General features: G+C 34.9%; 1 protein-coding gene across 1 annotated transcript in view; it reads right to left on the reverse strand.

Moving 5' to 3' along the window:
- The window catches only part of CPLANE1 (ciliogenesis and planar polarity effector complex subunit 1), an 81,598-nt gene that overhangs the window by 64,094 nt on the left and 1,538 nt on the right, over window positions 1–15,966 (reverse strand). The window contains exons 2-16 of the mRNA XM_081940547.1: window positions 14,514–14,700; window positions 13,040–13,204; window positions 11,364–11,499; window positions 10,945–11,064; window positions 10,309–10,535; window positions 8,895–9,001; window positions 8,145–8,301; window positions 7,225–7,328; window positions 6,939–7,121; window positions 6,185–6,422; window positions 5,079–5,234; window positions 3,771–4,519; window positions 2,776–2,987; window positions 2,326–2,406; window positions 317–481 (exon numbers count right to left, since the gene is read on the reverse strand). Coding sequence (XP_081796673.1) covers window positions 317–481; window positions 2,326–2,406; window positions 2,776–2,987; window positions 3,771–4,519; window positions 5,079–5,234; window positions 6,185–6,422; window positions 6,939–7,121; window positions 7,225–7,328; window positions 8,145–8,301; window positions 8,895–9,001; window positions 10,309–10,535; window positions 10,945–11,064; window positions 11,364–11,499; window positions 13,040–13,120 — 2,716 coding nt within the window. The 5' untranslated portion in view covers window positions 13,121–13,204; window positions 14,514–14,700. The remainder of the gene's footprint in view (window positions 1–316; window positions 482–2,325; window positions 2,407–2,775; window positions 2,988–3,770; window positions 4,520–5,078; window positions 5,235–6,184; window positions 6,423–6,938; window positions 7,122–7,224; window positions 7,329–8,144; window positions 8,302–8,894; window positions 9,002–10,308; window positions 10,536–10,944; window positions 11,065–11,363; window positions 11,500–13,039; window positions 13,205–14,513; window positions 14,701–15,966) is intronic.

Consider the following 15,966-nt stretch of genomic DNA (forward strand, 5'->3'; position numbering starts at 1 on the left):
CTAAAACCAGATTTGGGAGGGAATTTTTGGGAGGTTTGGGAGGGAAAAAAAGAGTTTAAAAGCAAGCAAATAAAAATGCATAATATAATTCAAAGCAACGTTCTATTATCTGTACAGAAATGATGAATAACATATATTTATAACACTGTAACAAACATAACAAATTATATGTAACATATAATATGAAATTATATATGGCAAGGGGTTGGACTAGAAGACCTCCAAGATCCCTTCCAACTCTACTATTGTATTGTATTGTATTGTATATTATTATATATAACTTGAGTGATGAAAGAAGAATTCTACATTTACATACCTGTCATAGCATCTTGGTTTCTTACAGAAATTTGATTTCGTTTTAGGAGTTCATATGCCAGATGATCACACAGACCCTGAGCCTCACTTATATTATAATGATACAGATGGCAATATAAAATAGCAAGATAATATCGAGTCTGAAGAAAGGGTATTCTTTTTCCTCCTATATTTAGAAAGAAAAATAATTGGACAAAAGCTAAAAAGATAAATCCTAATGGTATAAAAATAAACCCCTTCCACATACGAGTGCAAATCTAGTTCTTGGATCCATATTCATAAATGAAAATAGAAATACATGATGCAAATACAATTATAATATTAGAATACATTTCATTTGAATCATTAGATAAACAGTAATTTAAACAAGATTAACTGAATGGTTTTTCCACTTGAAAACTCTTTAACAGCATTATTGCAAAGAGAAATGAGGATAAGCAAACTCTTTTGAATCCCAGGGTTCTAGTTTATAATTATTAAGCTTAACTTTTAATAATTTTAATTATCTGATTTTTACTTTTGGCTTTTTCTTAGCTGCACCAAATGCTGTATTACTAGATTCTCTGTGTCTGCATACACCTAATAACAAAAGTGAGGGGTAGTTTTGAAACCTCCCATTCAGGTATGTACACGTATTATCTTTATTTCTATTTCATGCAATCTTTCTCTCTCCCCATGTTTCCTCAGGTGATTGCAAACCCATTTAAGATAGGAATGTTGTGGTAGAGCTCTCCCTTTCTCTCCCTGCAATATAATTACTACTTTAAGAGGCTATATAGGCCGAGTATGAAAGACAGATTAAAGAGAAAATAATGTGGTAGGTTGATAAGCACAAAATTATCCTGGGGAAGAGTACACAAAACAATTGCTACGGTGATGATAGGAGAGTGAAAGGGAATTCTAAGGGGTGCTAGTATAAGAAGCATCACACATAAGGTACTTAAGGTCTACATGCTGTAAGATTATTAGCTGCAACTACATCATAGTGACAATTTGTATACTTTTATCTTGCCTCGCTATGCTGGATGCAGGCCAATTGTGGAACAGGAGCACGATGAAAAGGCCAGATTGAGACTTGAAATAGAAAGAAATACCAAATTATTAGCTAAGGAATACCCTTCAATACACAATAGCAGATGAATTGCATTGAACGGTATTGAAGGAATTTGCTGAAGCTCAGTTAAGCTCACACCTTAATATGCAGGTAGTCCTTGCTTAACAATGTTAATTGAAATTGGCAACTGTTTCCTTATTCCTTTTGTGCAATAGCATCTTTTTAGATTACCGTGTTTCCCTGAAAATAAGACAGGGTCTTATTTTCTTTTGACTCCCTAAATAAGCGCTTGGCCTTATTTTGGGGGAGGTCTTATTATTTTTTGAAGTGCAGGAGGCCCTTTAACCTTGGCCCATAGTCTGCAGATCAGCTGATCCAGAGAAGGCCAGAAGTTCTGTCTCTTTTTCTGGCACACTCTTGCCAGCACTGGCATCGCTGGGCCAGCCGTTCTTTTTGCGACCAGCACTAAAAGAAGGGCGCGGTAGCTAGGGTGCGGTAGGAGTGGCCTCTGTGAGGCTATTCCACGTGGATGGCAGGTGCAAGTGGGCAGCGTGGTGCATGTTCCTCCCTTTCCTCCCAGAAAATGGCAGGGACCAGCTGTGCATGTGGTTAAATATTTTAGGGGAGGGCTTATTTTCGGGGGATGGCTTATTTTAGTGCATGCACTCAAAAGCCCGATTGGGCTTAGTATCCGGGGAGGTCTTATTTTCAGGGAAACAGGGTTACAGTCTGCTGCTTGGGATAGAAACAATCATAATAGAAAATAGGGAACATAAAATCCAAGAAAGGGTATCAGAGTTGGAAAGATCTTGTCACCTACTTTTGGCTTTGGCTGCATTGCTTTAACTCACTTCAAAGAGACTACAGACAATGTCAGAAAAAAGACTACCCATATCTCGTCAAACAAGTAATTTTTGCAGAAAGGACAAACCTTAAAAATGGAACCACTATCGTACCTTTTGCTTTTGTGTCCTGAAACGCTCTTTCCCAGGCCTCCACAGACTTTTTATATGATCCTATCAGAAACTCTTCCTCACCTTAAAAACAAATTGAAATTTAGCATTTAAACTAATCTTAAACTTCAGGCCAGTTTACTTGAGATCAGCAACCATGAATTAAGCTTTTAACACATAGATGACATTGACTATTAGGGGAAAAATATCTGTATGAATAAGTTCACTGTGGGTATTGTCAGGAATCAGTTTTGTTTCTCAAAATAGAGTTAATGGAAACATTAATCCTTTATTGGATATCTCATCCCACTGAATGCAGAATTTAAAGTCAAATCAACCCCTTAAATTGTACCAATCATTAGCCTTGCAGGTAGTGGAGGATCAATTGCAAATTTACATGTATATATTTATGCAAGGTATGTGAAGTGATGGTGGTTTCTTCAAGACACTAACCATTCACCGACTTGAGATTCAGAAGCTGTTCCAAGCTTTCTCCCGAAGACTGTAAGATTGCCTGTATATGACTTGCAAGTGCTTTGGTCACTGGAATTTCCTGAGCAATTTGGATTTCAGTCATTGATTTGTTTGAGTTATTCATTTTTCTGCTTAGTTGTGCCCAATACCAAATCACATGTTTATACAAGTATCGCCAGATTACAGTTAACCTACATTTAAAAAGAATTAAAGTCACAAATTAAAGCAAGCTACTGACTAATCCTTACATATTCTATGCAGTAGAAGAAATCTTACACTAGTATTTCAAAAGGAAATCACCAGGAAATTCAGGGCTGCAAACCAAGCCCATAAATAATAATTATATTATATTATAATTATTATTATCAAGTGATTCAAAGTGTGGATTGTGCGAAGGAACAGTAGATCAGATATTTAGCTCATGCAAGATCACACAAGCTGATTATGAACAATGAGATAACAGTCACCAAAATTATTTAATTAAACATCTGTTAAAAAATATCATGGGACGCTAATGAAAAATTGGCGGCAACACAGAGTTGAAAAAGTAGTTGAAAATGAGCAAGTTAAATATTGTGGGCTTTCCGAATACAAACTGGTAATGTCTTGGCTCATAACACACAGATTTAACTCTGGTTGAAAAAAAATAAAGTGTGATTAATTGATGGGCGATACTAGAAGAATATTGTAGAAGGCAAAGAACTGGAGAAGATCATAAAGTATTAAGATCTGAAAATTGAGGTTGAAAGATTACAGCATAAATTGACTATGGTGGTTCCAGTGGTTATCGGCATACTGGGTGTCATACTAAAATCTATTATAGGTGTTAAAAAACCAGAAGGGGTACACAAACTCAAATGGTGTGTTTTACTTGTCTCCGAATTCTTATTTACGATATTTTATTCATGACTCAAGTTAGACTATGCATCAAAATAGTAAAATATTTAAAGTCATAATTTTTATACTAGAAGTACCTTTTTTCCTGATTCTCGGTTCGGTTTGGAAGAGAACACGTTAGCACAGAATGTAATGCACAGTGCTTCTGGTGACTATTCCAATCTGTGTGCCTTTGAAACAGAGGCACATCAATAGAATCTAGTTCCACTTTATTATTACCATTCAAATCTGCTAGAAGAACCTCATACTGTGGTATTGTTTTGGCATTTAAATAATGAATAACCATCTTCAGCAATGAGAAACCTCCCAAAAGATTAGTGGAGAAAAGGTGATCTTGTTGTTCTGTAAGTATCAGTTTCAAGGTCTGCATTGTTAATTTCATTAAATGCCCCAATGTTTGGCTGTGTTGATTTTCCCAACTGAGGACAGTCAAAAATTGGTGGAAACAGTTTAAGACACATTGTATCCATGACTGATTCTTGATAGGATGATCTAATTCTTTCAGTTTCACACGCTGGAGAATGTTAAAAAAGTGCACAACGCAACGAATGTTAAAATTTAATAATATGTCTTTTTCTTTTATACTTCTTGAAGTGGCCACTCTCCAAGCAGCGATGAGATTCTTTTGAATATGGTTCAGTTCAAACAATAGGCCATCTTTTTTTCTGTCTATCTGTTTTGTGTCATCTATTGCATGAATTGTGTCAAACATGGATGCGAATTCCAGCTGGCCTTCATCACCTAAAGTGAAATCTGCTTTTTGGCTTCCCAAAATGTACGAATTACTTTGAAAAAAATTATCGTCACTGGATTCTTCATTGCATTCCTATATTAAAAAGGTTATACATTTGAAATATGATTATTTTGTGACACATGTATCAGTAATAATTATAGATCCATGTATACTATAATTATACATGTACACACACATAAACACACACATGAACAAATGGGAAACACAATATTTCTCTAAACGCTGGTCTACAAACTGTTGCAAGTGAGGGATCTAAATACTTTATGGCCAGTTTGGTGTATGAATGGTTCAATATCTATTCAGCAAAATGTAAATGAATACTGAACCAAGATAAAATGTTTGATATTTTTGTACAATTCTCTCTAGGTTAAGATTAGGGATCCTGTGTCACATAAACAGCCTTCTGAGTACCAGGAGATAGTAAAGAGTTTTTTAAAAGTAAGTTTTATCGTTAACAACAAAAAATCTCAAACATAAAATTCTACATTACTATCCTCCGAACAAACAAAATGGCCCTTCTACATGACAATTATTCTAATTCACATTACATTATTAAATATTTTACTATGTATTCATCATGATTTAAAATTATGAACATTAATCATTGAATATTGTAAAGCTATCAGAATACCTGGAATAGTGACACTTCTTCAATTAGTTCAGTGGCTCCCTCTTCTTCTTGTAAAAACTTTGGAGTGCCAGAAAAAGTAGAAAGCTGATTTTCATATTGTAAGAGGTTAGCTCTTAAAGAAGACAATGACTGCAGTGGCTGCTTTTTCCCCTCAGACTATGGAAGAGAACAATAGAACTCTTTTACTGTTAACATCATCTTTTTTTAAAAAACCTCAATTTCTGAATGCATTCGTTGAAGCAGATTCTGAAACAGGGGGCATGGTAGATTACAAAATATATAATTTATATGATTTGATCTTTTTGGATATCAGAAACACAAAACACATATAGCATTAACTCTTGCAGAAATGGCCATATGGCCAGAAGAATGAATAATCACAGCACTGCAAATGAAATTGAAAAAGTACGGTATTTTAAAATATTATTTTAAATATTTTAAATTATTATTTTAAAATATCTGACTAAATAAAACAATTTCCCTATTGCTCTTAAAACAATAAAGAAAGGTATCAAATGTACCCCTCCAGGAGCATTTTTAGTAATGACTGTGCTGCTACCAAAAATGGCACACTGGATAGTTACCATGGAAATATTAATTCTGGTTAAGCCGGCAAAACCTGTAGTAAATTATCCATTCACTGGTGTAAGAAAAATGGAATAGGTGGTAATAACTCCTGCAGAATAAAACTCTTGTGATATTTATTTTAAAAATATCAATGAAATCACAGTCAATTCTTCATTTGCAAGGGACGCTGTACTTTTTAGAAATTCTTACGAGATAAAAAGGCAGATTCATAATTTGTATCCTGTTATAGTTCTCTTTCTATCTGAAAGATCATGCCAGTTGGCATCTGGAAAATGCCATTTAATTTTTATACAATTAGACATTAGACAATTCCAATTCTTGGGAAAAGAGAGAATTTCTTTAAGGAGGCATCCAATTATGAGTTAATTCTCTCTTGCTACGTACAATAATGTTTTTGTTTCTTTAAGAACATTATTGTACGTAGCAACTGTTTTGTGGCCCTTTTCAGAAAGGACTCTATGGACCTTAATTACAAACCAATATTGTATGGTGGTAAAAAATTAAGCAAGCAGTTGTACCTTGAATGTAATCAAATTGTGATGCAACTTTTCTAGTCGTTGGGCTGAATCAAGCAGCAAAGACTTTGTAAATGCAGAAGGCGAAAACTCACTGGAAAATTTAAGAACGGTAACCATGTATCCATCAGAGGCAATGACATAAGGCAAACTCGAGTGACATGTGACAGAAAATCTCTGCCTCATTAAGTCTCCTTCAGAAATTGATGAATCATGAGAATTCAGGAAAGAGTTCTGTGATCTAGTAGACAGAAGAATAAATCAACAAAACAAAAGATTAATGTACAATATCATAATGCAAAAATGTTTATCTTACTTAAAGTATTTTAGGCAAAATCCCCACCCTGATGTTAAGCTACATTAATAGGAAATGAGGTCCTTTAAGATGGAGTTACTCTTTCTTGCCGGTGCCATTTTTGTTGATTGAGAATAAAAGAATAAGTGAAAAAAATAAAACATTTAAAATATGAATGTGCCATTGGCAAAGAAGAGCAAGACCCCTTGCATATTCCCTCTGGACTATCAGTGCATATTCCCTCTGGACTATCACGCATACCAACTTTTAATTTTATTTTTAATTTTATTTATTGACTTTATTTTATTGAATTTATTGTAATTTCTTTTATTGTTGTGAGCCAGCCAGAGTCATTGAAGGTTGAATGACATACAATAATTTAAAAAATATGGTTACTATTAGAAAATATATGGAAGAAAAAGATAAAGTTCAGATATTTTTTAAACTGTTTTATTATCTCACCTGTGTGTTATTAATGGATGCAGAGGAATAAATTCTGCTGGTCCAAATTCTACAGAGCAGCCGTAAGTAACTAAAGTCATCAATTCACCTAAGCATGTCATTATGATCAGAGATCCACGTTTTAACATGCAAACCAAAAACAGAGTATCAGGAGTCCAGCTCATGTCAGAAATCCAGTAAGACCTTCAACAATACAACAAATAACACCTTCAGGAACATGCAATTAAAATATTCACACTGGATTTCAAAATAACCCCTGGGGGGAAAAATGTGATGTCATACTGACCTTATTAATTTGGATGGAATTTTGGGATACTTGTTACCACAGCCTTTAAGACTCCCTGAAGTAGTAATAAAATTCTTAGTGCTCATAAACAGAATTTGAGTTGCCTGAGCATTATGAAAAAAAGGAAAATATGTTTAATATGGACAAAACCCCAGGATAAAATTTAACAATGTATTAATGTCTCCTCATGTATCTTTATCTTTTTTTAAATTGATTTTCCTTTCATGAATTATTTGTTGAACATAAATGCTGACTTATGGATAAGATACAAAATTACTCTGTTCCTTGATTACAAGTCTCTTTGCTGAATATACCGGTAATTTTAAACTTTAAGACTTAAGGAGTCTTAAATTAATGTAATTAAATAAATAAATTAAAGACTGCGCTGCCAAAAGGAAGTGTTCCCCTACCCCCTTCCTGGAAAGCAGCAGTAGATTCTTTTAATAGGATGAAGGGCAGCAAGTAAAACTGAAAGACTGGGTGGGGATGGGGAGTTTCCTTAAAAATGGGCAGATGAAAGGGTGACTTAACAGTTCAGAGAGATTTCCTTTTTTATTCTATAGCCATACATGCTAGGTAGGTTCTGTGATCATATATAAATGTAAGAAAGTAAAGATTGCCAAGAATTGAAAGGAGAAGGCAATTAAATTCTAGGCATCTTCTTCTACCGGGTTGATACTGGATTATTCAAACCAGGGGTGAAATTCAGCAGGTTCCGACAGGTTCTGGAGAACTGGTAGCCCAGAGTGGGGTGGTAATGGAGATTTTGCAGGATCCTTCCCCGGCCACCCCCACCAAGCCACGCCCACAGAACAGGTAGTAAAAAAAATGAATTTCACTATTGATTCAAACTAATTTACAAAGCCAAAGAGCACAATATTAATAAAGTCACTTTCTTCGTATGCTTTTCACATTGGTACCTGTAGATCCTTTTGATTGAGAGCAACTGCTAGCACAAGTCCATCATGAGAGAATGCAGTAAGCAAAGCACCTCTCGACTTCACTGATTCACAAGAGGGAGCCAAATTAAGCAGAGAGCATGTTTGTTGTGCCCAATGGATTTGACATGGAACCGAGCTACGTTGGATGAAGAAAAAAGTGGAAAAGGGGGAAATAATTTTATTGCTATATATAGTCAAGTTTTCCTTAAGCATGCAGAGGATGTTGTTTTTCGACGCGGACTTCAAAGAATTAAACCACGCTACTTTACCCCCCATTTTTATTAGCTACAGTGCATGGAAAATTAAACCTAGATTCTTTGAATTTAAAAGTTACGTAAGTGAGATGTGCAATTGAAAAATAGTGAAAGAGATGCCATCTTAGGCCAAAGCTTCACTTAAGTTCCTTCTATCTCATCTACTAAATATTATGGTTTAGTGTAATATCCATCCTAGTTTTGTGGCAGTTGTTACCAACTTTTTGGGAAGGAAACCCAGATTGTACATATTCCTAAAATATGCATTCATATGTCAAGGGGAAAAATATAATATTGTGCGTCTGTCTATGTCTGTCTATCAATTTTTTCATTCAAAATTATGTATTTATCACTCAGTCCCTGCTGTACATGCACACATATAAACAGCAACATTTTCATTCATAAACCGATATGCATTTTACTAAATATCTGATAAAAACATCTCCATTTAAAAATCAGAATATTTATGTTTTACCTTGCATTGTTTAAACTGTTCTCCTGCCATTTGATCTTCAAAAATATCAGCACCAGTTGGTCCTCAGAATAAAATGCAAAAGAACCCAAGCAACAATCTCCCAATATCTGTCAATGAATCAACATTTTTGAATAACTCACTTGAAGTACGTATTATCAATTATTTAAATTTATATATAATTATTCATATTTTACCAAGTGGTCAACAATTAACATTGCTTCTATAACAGCAATGTTATAGAAGATTTAATCATTCCCATATTAATCCTTAGAAATTTAAACTGCAGTTATAATGAATTATTTTGTACATGCAATATTATGATTAGGATCCTAAGCTCTCTATTGTGAAAAAAAAACATGCACAAAACACAGCAGGAAATGCAATAAATTGCCATTGCATGCAAACATGCCAGTACAAATAGGAAACACTAAGATGTTGAGCATTAAATATCCAAGCAGGATCTCTAAAAAAATGTTGCCAAATGGAAGACTCCCTAATTATGTCTCTTCAATTTATTACTGTAATTTAGTCTAGAATTATATTTGTAAGTTGTGCCAAGTTGAGCATTACATTATCAACCTGATTTTACAACACTTTTTTTGCAGTGATGGTTAAGTGTACGCATGAGTCAGATTTTAAGTGAACATAGTGGTTGTTAAGTGAACCTACTGGGATTTTTTTTGCTAAAAAAAGGAAGTAAAAGCTGTTTTCTGATAAAAAAAGCATTGTAAATCAAGGTCACATGTCCATAGAATGCTATAAACAGCTGTGAATGTGAGCTGTTTGTCAAGCAGCAAGTTTGTTGTATTTAAGTACAATGACAATAAAGATTATACTTATATCCAAAATATGATCAATGTCACTGGAATTTTCAATCCAGATTGTAAGCATTTTTGTAACTTCAAACAGTTACTAACTAAAGACTATTTGTACTTTGTACAAGCCCTTAATTTTTTTAATTGTCATATCATGAAAAATGTTCCACTTGTGGATAAGTCAACCCATCTTTTTCATAGCCTTTTGATTAAAAATTCAAGGGTCAGCTTATCTGAGGATGGATTATATATGTGGAAAATACAGATATTTTAACAAGTATTACCATATATATTTGCTGATAGGTTCATTGCTGAAATAAGTGAAAAGTGGGTTTTTGGGGGTGTATTTTGGCACCTAAAATTCTCGGTTTATCTGAGGTGGGCCTGTCTGGATGCATAAGCATCATAATTAACAGTCCGAATATGAGAAATACAGGCAACAGATACAGATTCAATATTAAAACAAATCTTTACTTAAGATAAACATATTGATAGTCTTCAACAATAACCAAAATTACATGGTTGTTATAAGAAAAGTCACTATGTATATTAAAAAACTTGACTGTCAAAGAATAAGATGAGATGTATTTATATTTTACCTCATTTTCAATAAAATCAGCACTAACTACAGTTTCCTTCTCTTCGTTGGCTGGTAACACAATTGAAGCTTCAGGAATAATTTGGGACCATTGCCCCATTGTAGAAATTTGGGAAGGTGTTGCGTTTGATTCTATGCTTTCCCACAATAAGACACAGACATCTGGAGTAGCAAGAAGTATTTTATTTCCTTTGCCGGAAACACGCAGGCATAACCTCAAGGAATGTTCTAGAAAATAATGCTGTGTTAGAATTATCCTGTTCTTCTAAATCTACTCAAAATATTTAGTTAATTTATGACAACAAAACATATGGTATCACAAACAAGTACAGTTTCTTATATGAAATCAGGTAATAGAATAAAAAATTTAAACTAGTATATATGTTTTATCATGGATGCTTTTACTGCATTAATAAGTAACACACTTTGTGATAATAGCCTCAATAAGTATACCTTATAGATATTAATGTGTCATTGGCATATAACAATTAGGTAGTTGTCTTGATATTTATGAAAAATACTATAAGAAAAATGACAATTTTAAACTACAGTTCTTAATATTTTTTTAAAAAAATATTGAGTTTTTTTTAAAAGATGAAAATGAAAAAAAAAAGAAATATTAATTGAACAATCATACCTTGCACTGCCATAGCCACTTTTTTAGATTCCTCAATGGCTGGAACAGTTTTTATAATGTCTTGGTCCTTGTTCCAAAGAAAGAGCTCTCCTGTTTTAAGCATTCCTGCCAACCAAGCTCCTATGTGAAAAAGATTGCGCCATTTCAGAGTGTGATGCACATATACTTACATACAATATAAGCATCATTCTTTTCAATGAGTTCACTCTTTCCTTCCCAGTTAAATGTATATTCAACTAATATTTCAAATACATAAGTAATTTTGTATCATGACTGTATTTATGATCAGAAAAAGGGCTAACCAATTTACATCAGAAACAACTGAAGTAGTGCTAATTTTTCTATTAGAAACTTCTTTACATTCTATAAAAACAGACATTCATACAATCTGGCAAAAAGAATTAACTGTGTAAGACTACCATTTCTTGAGGTTGATAATACAATAACATTCTTCAGAAAAGTCTGTAATTGGGGAATCTTCTTTTTTGTTTTTCCAGAAAGCAGGTTAATTTCCTGTATGTTTCTGTCATCCAATAGGAAAGCGGCCTCTTTTTCCTATTAAAAGAATGCCAGTCTTTTATTTACATATTATTATTTTTCTTGCTAATGAATGTCTGGATTAATTCAAGAATTCTGCTAACATTATAAGAAATAAAAGTAAAACATGAAATGACACAATACTTGATTCAGAAACTCTTTTCTTGATCCTTACACAAAGATAGATGTTTGTTGAAAACAAGACTTTTCTGCTGTTCAAGTAGATAATTTTTTTCTGAGCAAAAAGATCTGATATGGAATTTTAATAACAACAATAACAGTAATAATTTAGATTTATAAGGTATCCAAAATCAGAGATTCAATATAGTTTACAATTAAAAACTCAATAAAAAACAAATAAAAACAAATTGGGGAATATATAAAAAACAATTTCAACCATCCCACATTAATTATCACTGATTCAGTTATAAGACACCATAGTACAGCAATGGCGAACCTTTTTTGGCTCGCATGCCATAAGTGGGGGGGAGCGCAGGGGGGTCATTTGCAGGCGTGCCGCACCCATAGTGCAATGCGTGACCCCCCCAGCACGCATGAGCGCACTACAGGTGCGACCCCCCCATTTTTGCATGCTTTTTTCGCCCTCCCCAGGCTCCAGAGGCTTTATAGGAGCACAGGGAGGGCGAAAACAGCCTCCCCCGCCGCCCAGGAAGCCCTCCGGAGGCTTCAGGGATCTTCAGGAGGCTTCTCTGAAGCCTCAAGAGCAGTCAAAACGACCCTCCGAGCAAACAGGAAGTCCGTTCCCAAATTTCTGGTTTGCCCGTAGGGCAGGTTTTTGTGCTCCGGAGGCTTCAGGGAAGCTCATGAAACCTCCGGAAGGCCTCCAGGAGGGCGGGGGAGGCACTTTTCGCCGTCCCCAGGTTCCTATAAAGCCTCTGGAGCCTGGGGAGGGAGAAAAATGGCTTTAAAAAAGGATGAACTCAGCTGGCCAGTGCGCACATGCGCGCTGGCCAGGTGACAGGGCAGCGCCTCACGTGCCCTGACAAATGGCTCCGCGTGGGTTCATAGGTTCGCCATCACTGCCATAGTACAAAGTCAGGTTTGAACATATATTTTTTGCTTTAAAATAGCAGATACCTAAAAACATAGAGAATAAAAAAGATTTTCAAGCATCATGACTATGAATCAAATGTAAAAGTAATATGTGATTAGTATGGCATATTCAAATATCTTGAATAACTTTAAAAAATCAAATAAATTGCAATAACAGAAGTCAGTGTAATACAAATCTGATATTGAAATGAAAAATTCAAGAACTTCATCTTTAATTAATAAAAGTTTAGATAGGAATGCTTTATGTTAAGAAAAATCCAAATTTTTGGATTGTCAGCTCTTTTCTAAAGCAGATATTTTAAACTTCAATGATACATTTTTCAACTGCTCAGAGAGCTTTTATTGTAATTCCTAATGATGTATAGATTGATTATTGCTATTGCTATATTACTTAATTTTCACAATGACCTGAAGTTATGCCAGTAAGATTTAAATTTTGGAGGAATGTACCTTTAATGTACAATATATTAAAAATTATAATTACCTCTCCCAGCCAGGTGATTCGAGGCCATGGCTTCTTCTGTTTGATACATGTAGAGGCTAGTACCTCTAATTTGATTTTCATGATTAAAACATACAATAATCCATAAAATTTATCAAAGTTTAAATAGCTTTTAAATGGTTCCTTACTAAAAATTCAACAGCATCTCTGCAAAACAATGTAAAGTTCTTAATTATTGAAATAATCAAACCAGAGATATAATTTCAGTGTGTTCATATATTATAATTATTTCAAAATAACATTCAATACCAGATACCAGCGGGCATGTCAAATAGGTTTTAAGATAGCATCTCAATTCAGAACACCAGCAATCAGGTTCAATGCAGTGCCTCAACTTGCATAATTGAATCCCTCTACTACGAGTCATCCTGCATCTTTTGCTTCACTGGAAAGTGATGGGCACCTGAGCATGCAGAGAAGAGTTTTGCCATCTGGATCAAAGCACAGTGGCTGCTCAGACCTGCTGCTTTAAATGGTACTTGCTCAACGATTTCTCAAAGCCAAGCAGACTTTTGAATAACTGCATAACCTAGGATCACTGATTCATGAGGATGTTAGGATGAATCAATGATAGCCTTCTTGTGCAAAAATCTGGCAGGTCCAAGATCATATATTATATCAATGACACTATACACAAGATAAAGATATACAAGTCTCCCTTCAACTTCACTGGATGATCCCAAATTCTAGTGTTAGCGATAAGAAAAAAACCGTTATAAACCTGTACTCTTTTTGCCTTACTTTCCATTTTTCCAAGTTAAAAGCCCTAAACTTCATAATCATCCCTCAATCATTCTTATTGCCAAACTTTGCATTTTGTTCAGCTTTTCCAATATAAGATAATCCAAGTATGATCACGCTGAAGGCTTATACATAAATGTGATATTGGTAGCATCTCTTTTGGTTCTTCTTCAGTCGCCTCCAACATAAAATTTACACTGTTGCTGTACCCTGTTCTTCATCAAACTGCCCATTGCAATCCTAAGATCTTTCTCATTACTCAGTATCTATTTACAGACTTATATATTTATCAATATATATGTGAACACAAACTTGTGAAATTCAGTGCCAAAAGATGTCTTAGTTGTCATGGATTTAGAAAGTTTTAAAGGGAACTGTGTCAAGTTCAATGAGGTTTCTAGAGCAGTGTGACATCCAAGTTACTTCACGATACATATTAATAGAGATCCATTCTTTAGATTGTTAAATCAACAGCATCTCTGTATGACTCCCTTAAAAGCTCTTCTCAGCTGACTTTGCAGGCATGTACACGCGGCCCCATTTTGCTTGTGATGCTATGCAAACAATTTGGATAGTTTATGAAGCAACTGAGAAGTACTTCAGTTGAGCTAACATATAGCAACAGCACTTAGACATATATCGCTTTACAGTGCTTTATAGCCCTCCCTAAGCAGTTTACAGAGTCAGCATATTACCTCCAACAATTTTCACGTACTTTTAAAGTCAAGATTCATAAGCATATTGGTAAACCTGTACCGTCTGAATGAAGCAACCATGCCTTTGTTTCCTGTCCATAAGGTTCCAAAAAGCATTTTGGCTGGTAAGAATCAGGATGTTTTGCTAGATGAAGCTATCTTTCTGATCAGACTGGATTCTTCTTCGTTTCCAGAACCATTGCTAGTCTGTTGCATATACAAAAATAACTTCTTTATTTACTCTCATTTGTATAGCCACCCATCTTACATAATGTGACACTGGGAGATGTACATGGTAATAATCAAGAATATATAAAAACCATTAAAACAGCCAATTTAAATTAAGATGAAAACAAGGTAAAAACAAAACAGAAAGAAAACATACAGAAAGGGCATTCCATTAACTGTCATACAACCATCTAACAGATTCCACTCTACCCACAGCATCCCCAAGCTAGCTGATTTGGTTATTATTTATTTATTTTGATTTATTTGATATTTGTATATCACCTCATCAAGCCCATTAACTAATTAAAAAAAGTTGCAAAAAAAACCATACCACAATATGACGCCATCACCATCACTAACCAAATTAAAACCAAACACTAATATCAGCCCAACTGTTTAAGCTAACTTGTCCTAAACTTTGTGTTCTCAAGGGAAAGGCACTGATGTAAATGACTAAGAAATTTAATGAAGTTAACTCGGAAATGTACTGCAGACTGACATACATGGCTATTCTCTCTCCCCTGCTGTCAAGCCAGCCTCCCTCAGCAACCAAGAAAGAAACCACTTAACTCCATTTTGCAGAATTAAGAGCACTTTTATGAAAGCACTGGCTATGAAAAGATAGCAGCTAAGCAAAGCAAGATCTGAAGCAAAAGCGCGCAAAATCATACATATCAATATGTGACCAAACCCCCTCCCCAGGTAACCCTCATCCCAGTGCCCAATCTGCAAATCCCTTAGGTGTCATGTGAGCTCCATCTTCAAGGAGCATCATCAGGTTGGTATGCAGGACGGTTGGCTTTGACCAACACCAAGCACTAATCTCCAACATGCGCAGTAGACGGTGAGACCAAAACTCCCTTTTTACAATCTCTCCTGTACTTAAACTTCCCCTCCCAAATACCAGCCCCCCCTCCCCGTTTCAATGGCAGCCAAAAGCAAATAGCAAAACAGAGGCTGACACCTGCACAGAATGGCAATTTCCACCCAGGAAACTGAACTTACACCTGAGTATCCCAAAGGTGCTTTTTTCAAGAGGCAACTGGACTTTTCTGTTTTTCTTTGAAGATTATCTTCTCAGCCAAGAAGCTTCTTCAGCTCTGACTGGATTGTGGGGTATGTAAATGACCAGCTGTCTGCAAGGAATATAAATCCTTCCATCCCCCAATGTCCAGTCAGAGCTGAAGAAGCTTCTTGGATGAGAAATGAAACTTCTTCAAAGAAAAACAAAAAAAGTCCAGTTGC

This window comes from Natrix helvetica (genome assembly GCF_964273705.1).
Source record: "Natrix helvetica genome assembly, chromosome: 2".
Lineage (NCBI taxonomy): Eukaryota > Metazoa > Chordata > Lepidosauria > Squamata > Natricidae > Natrix > Natrix helvetica.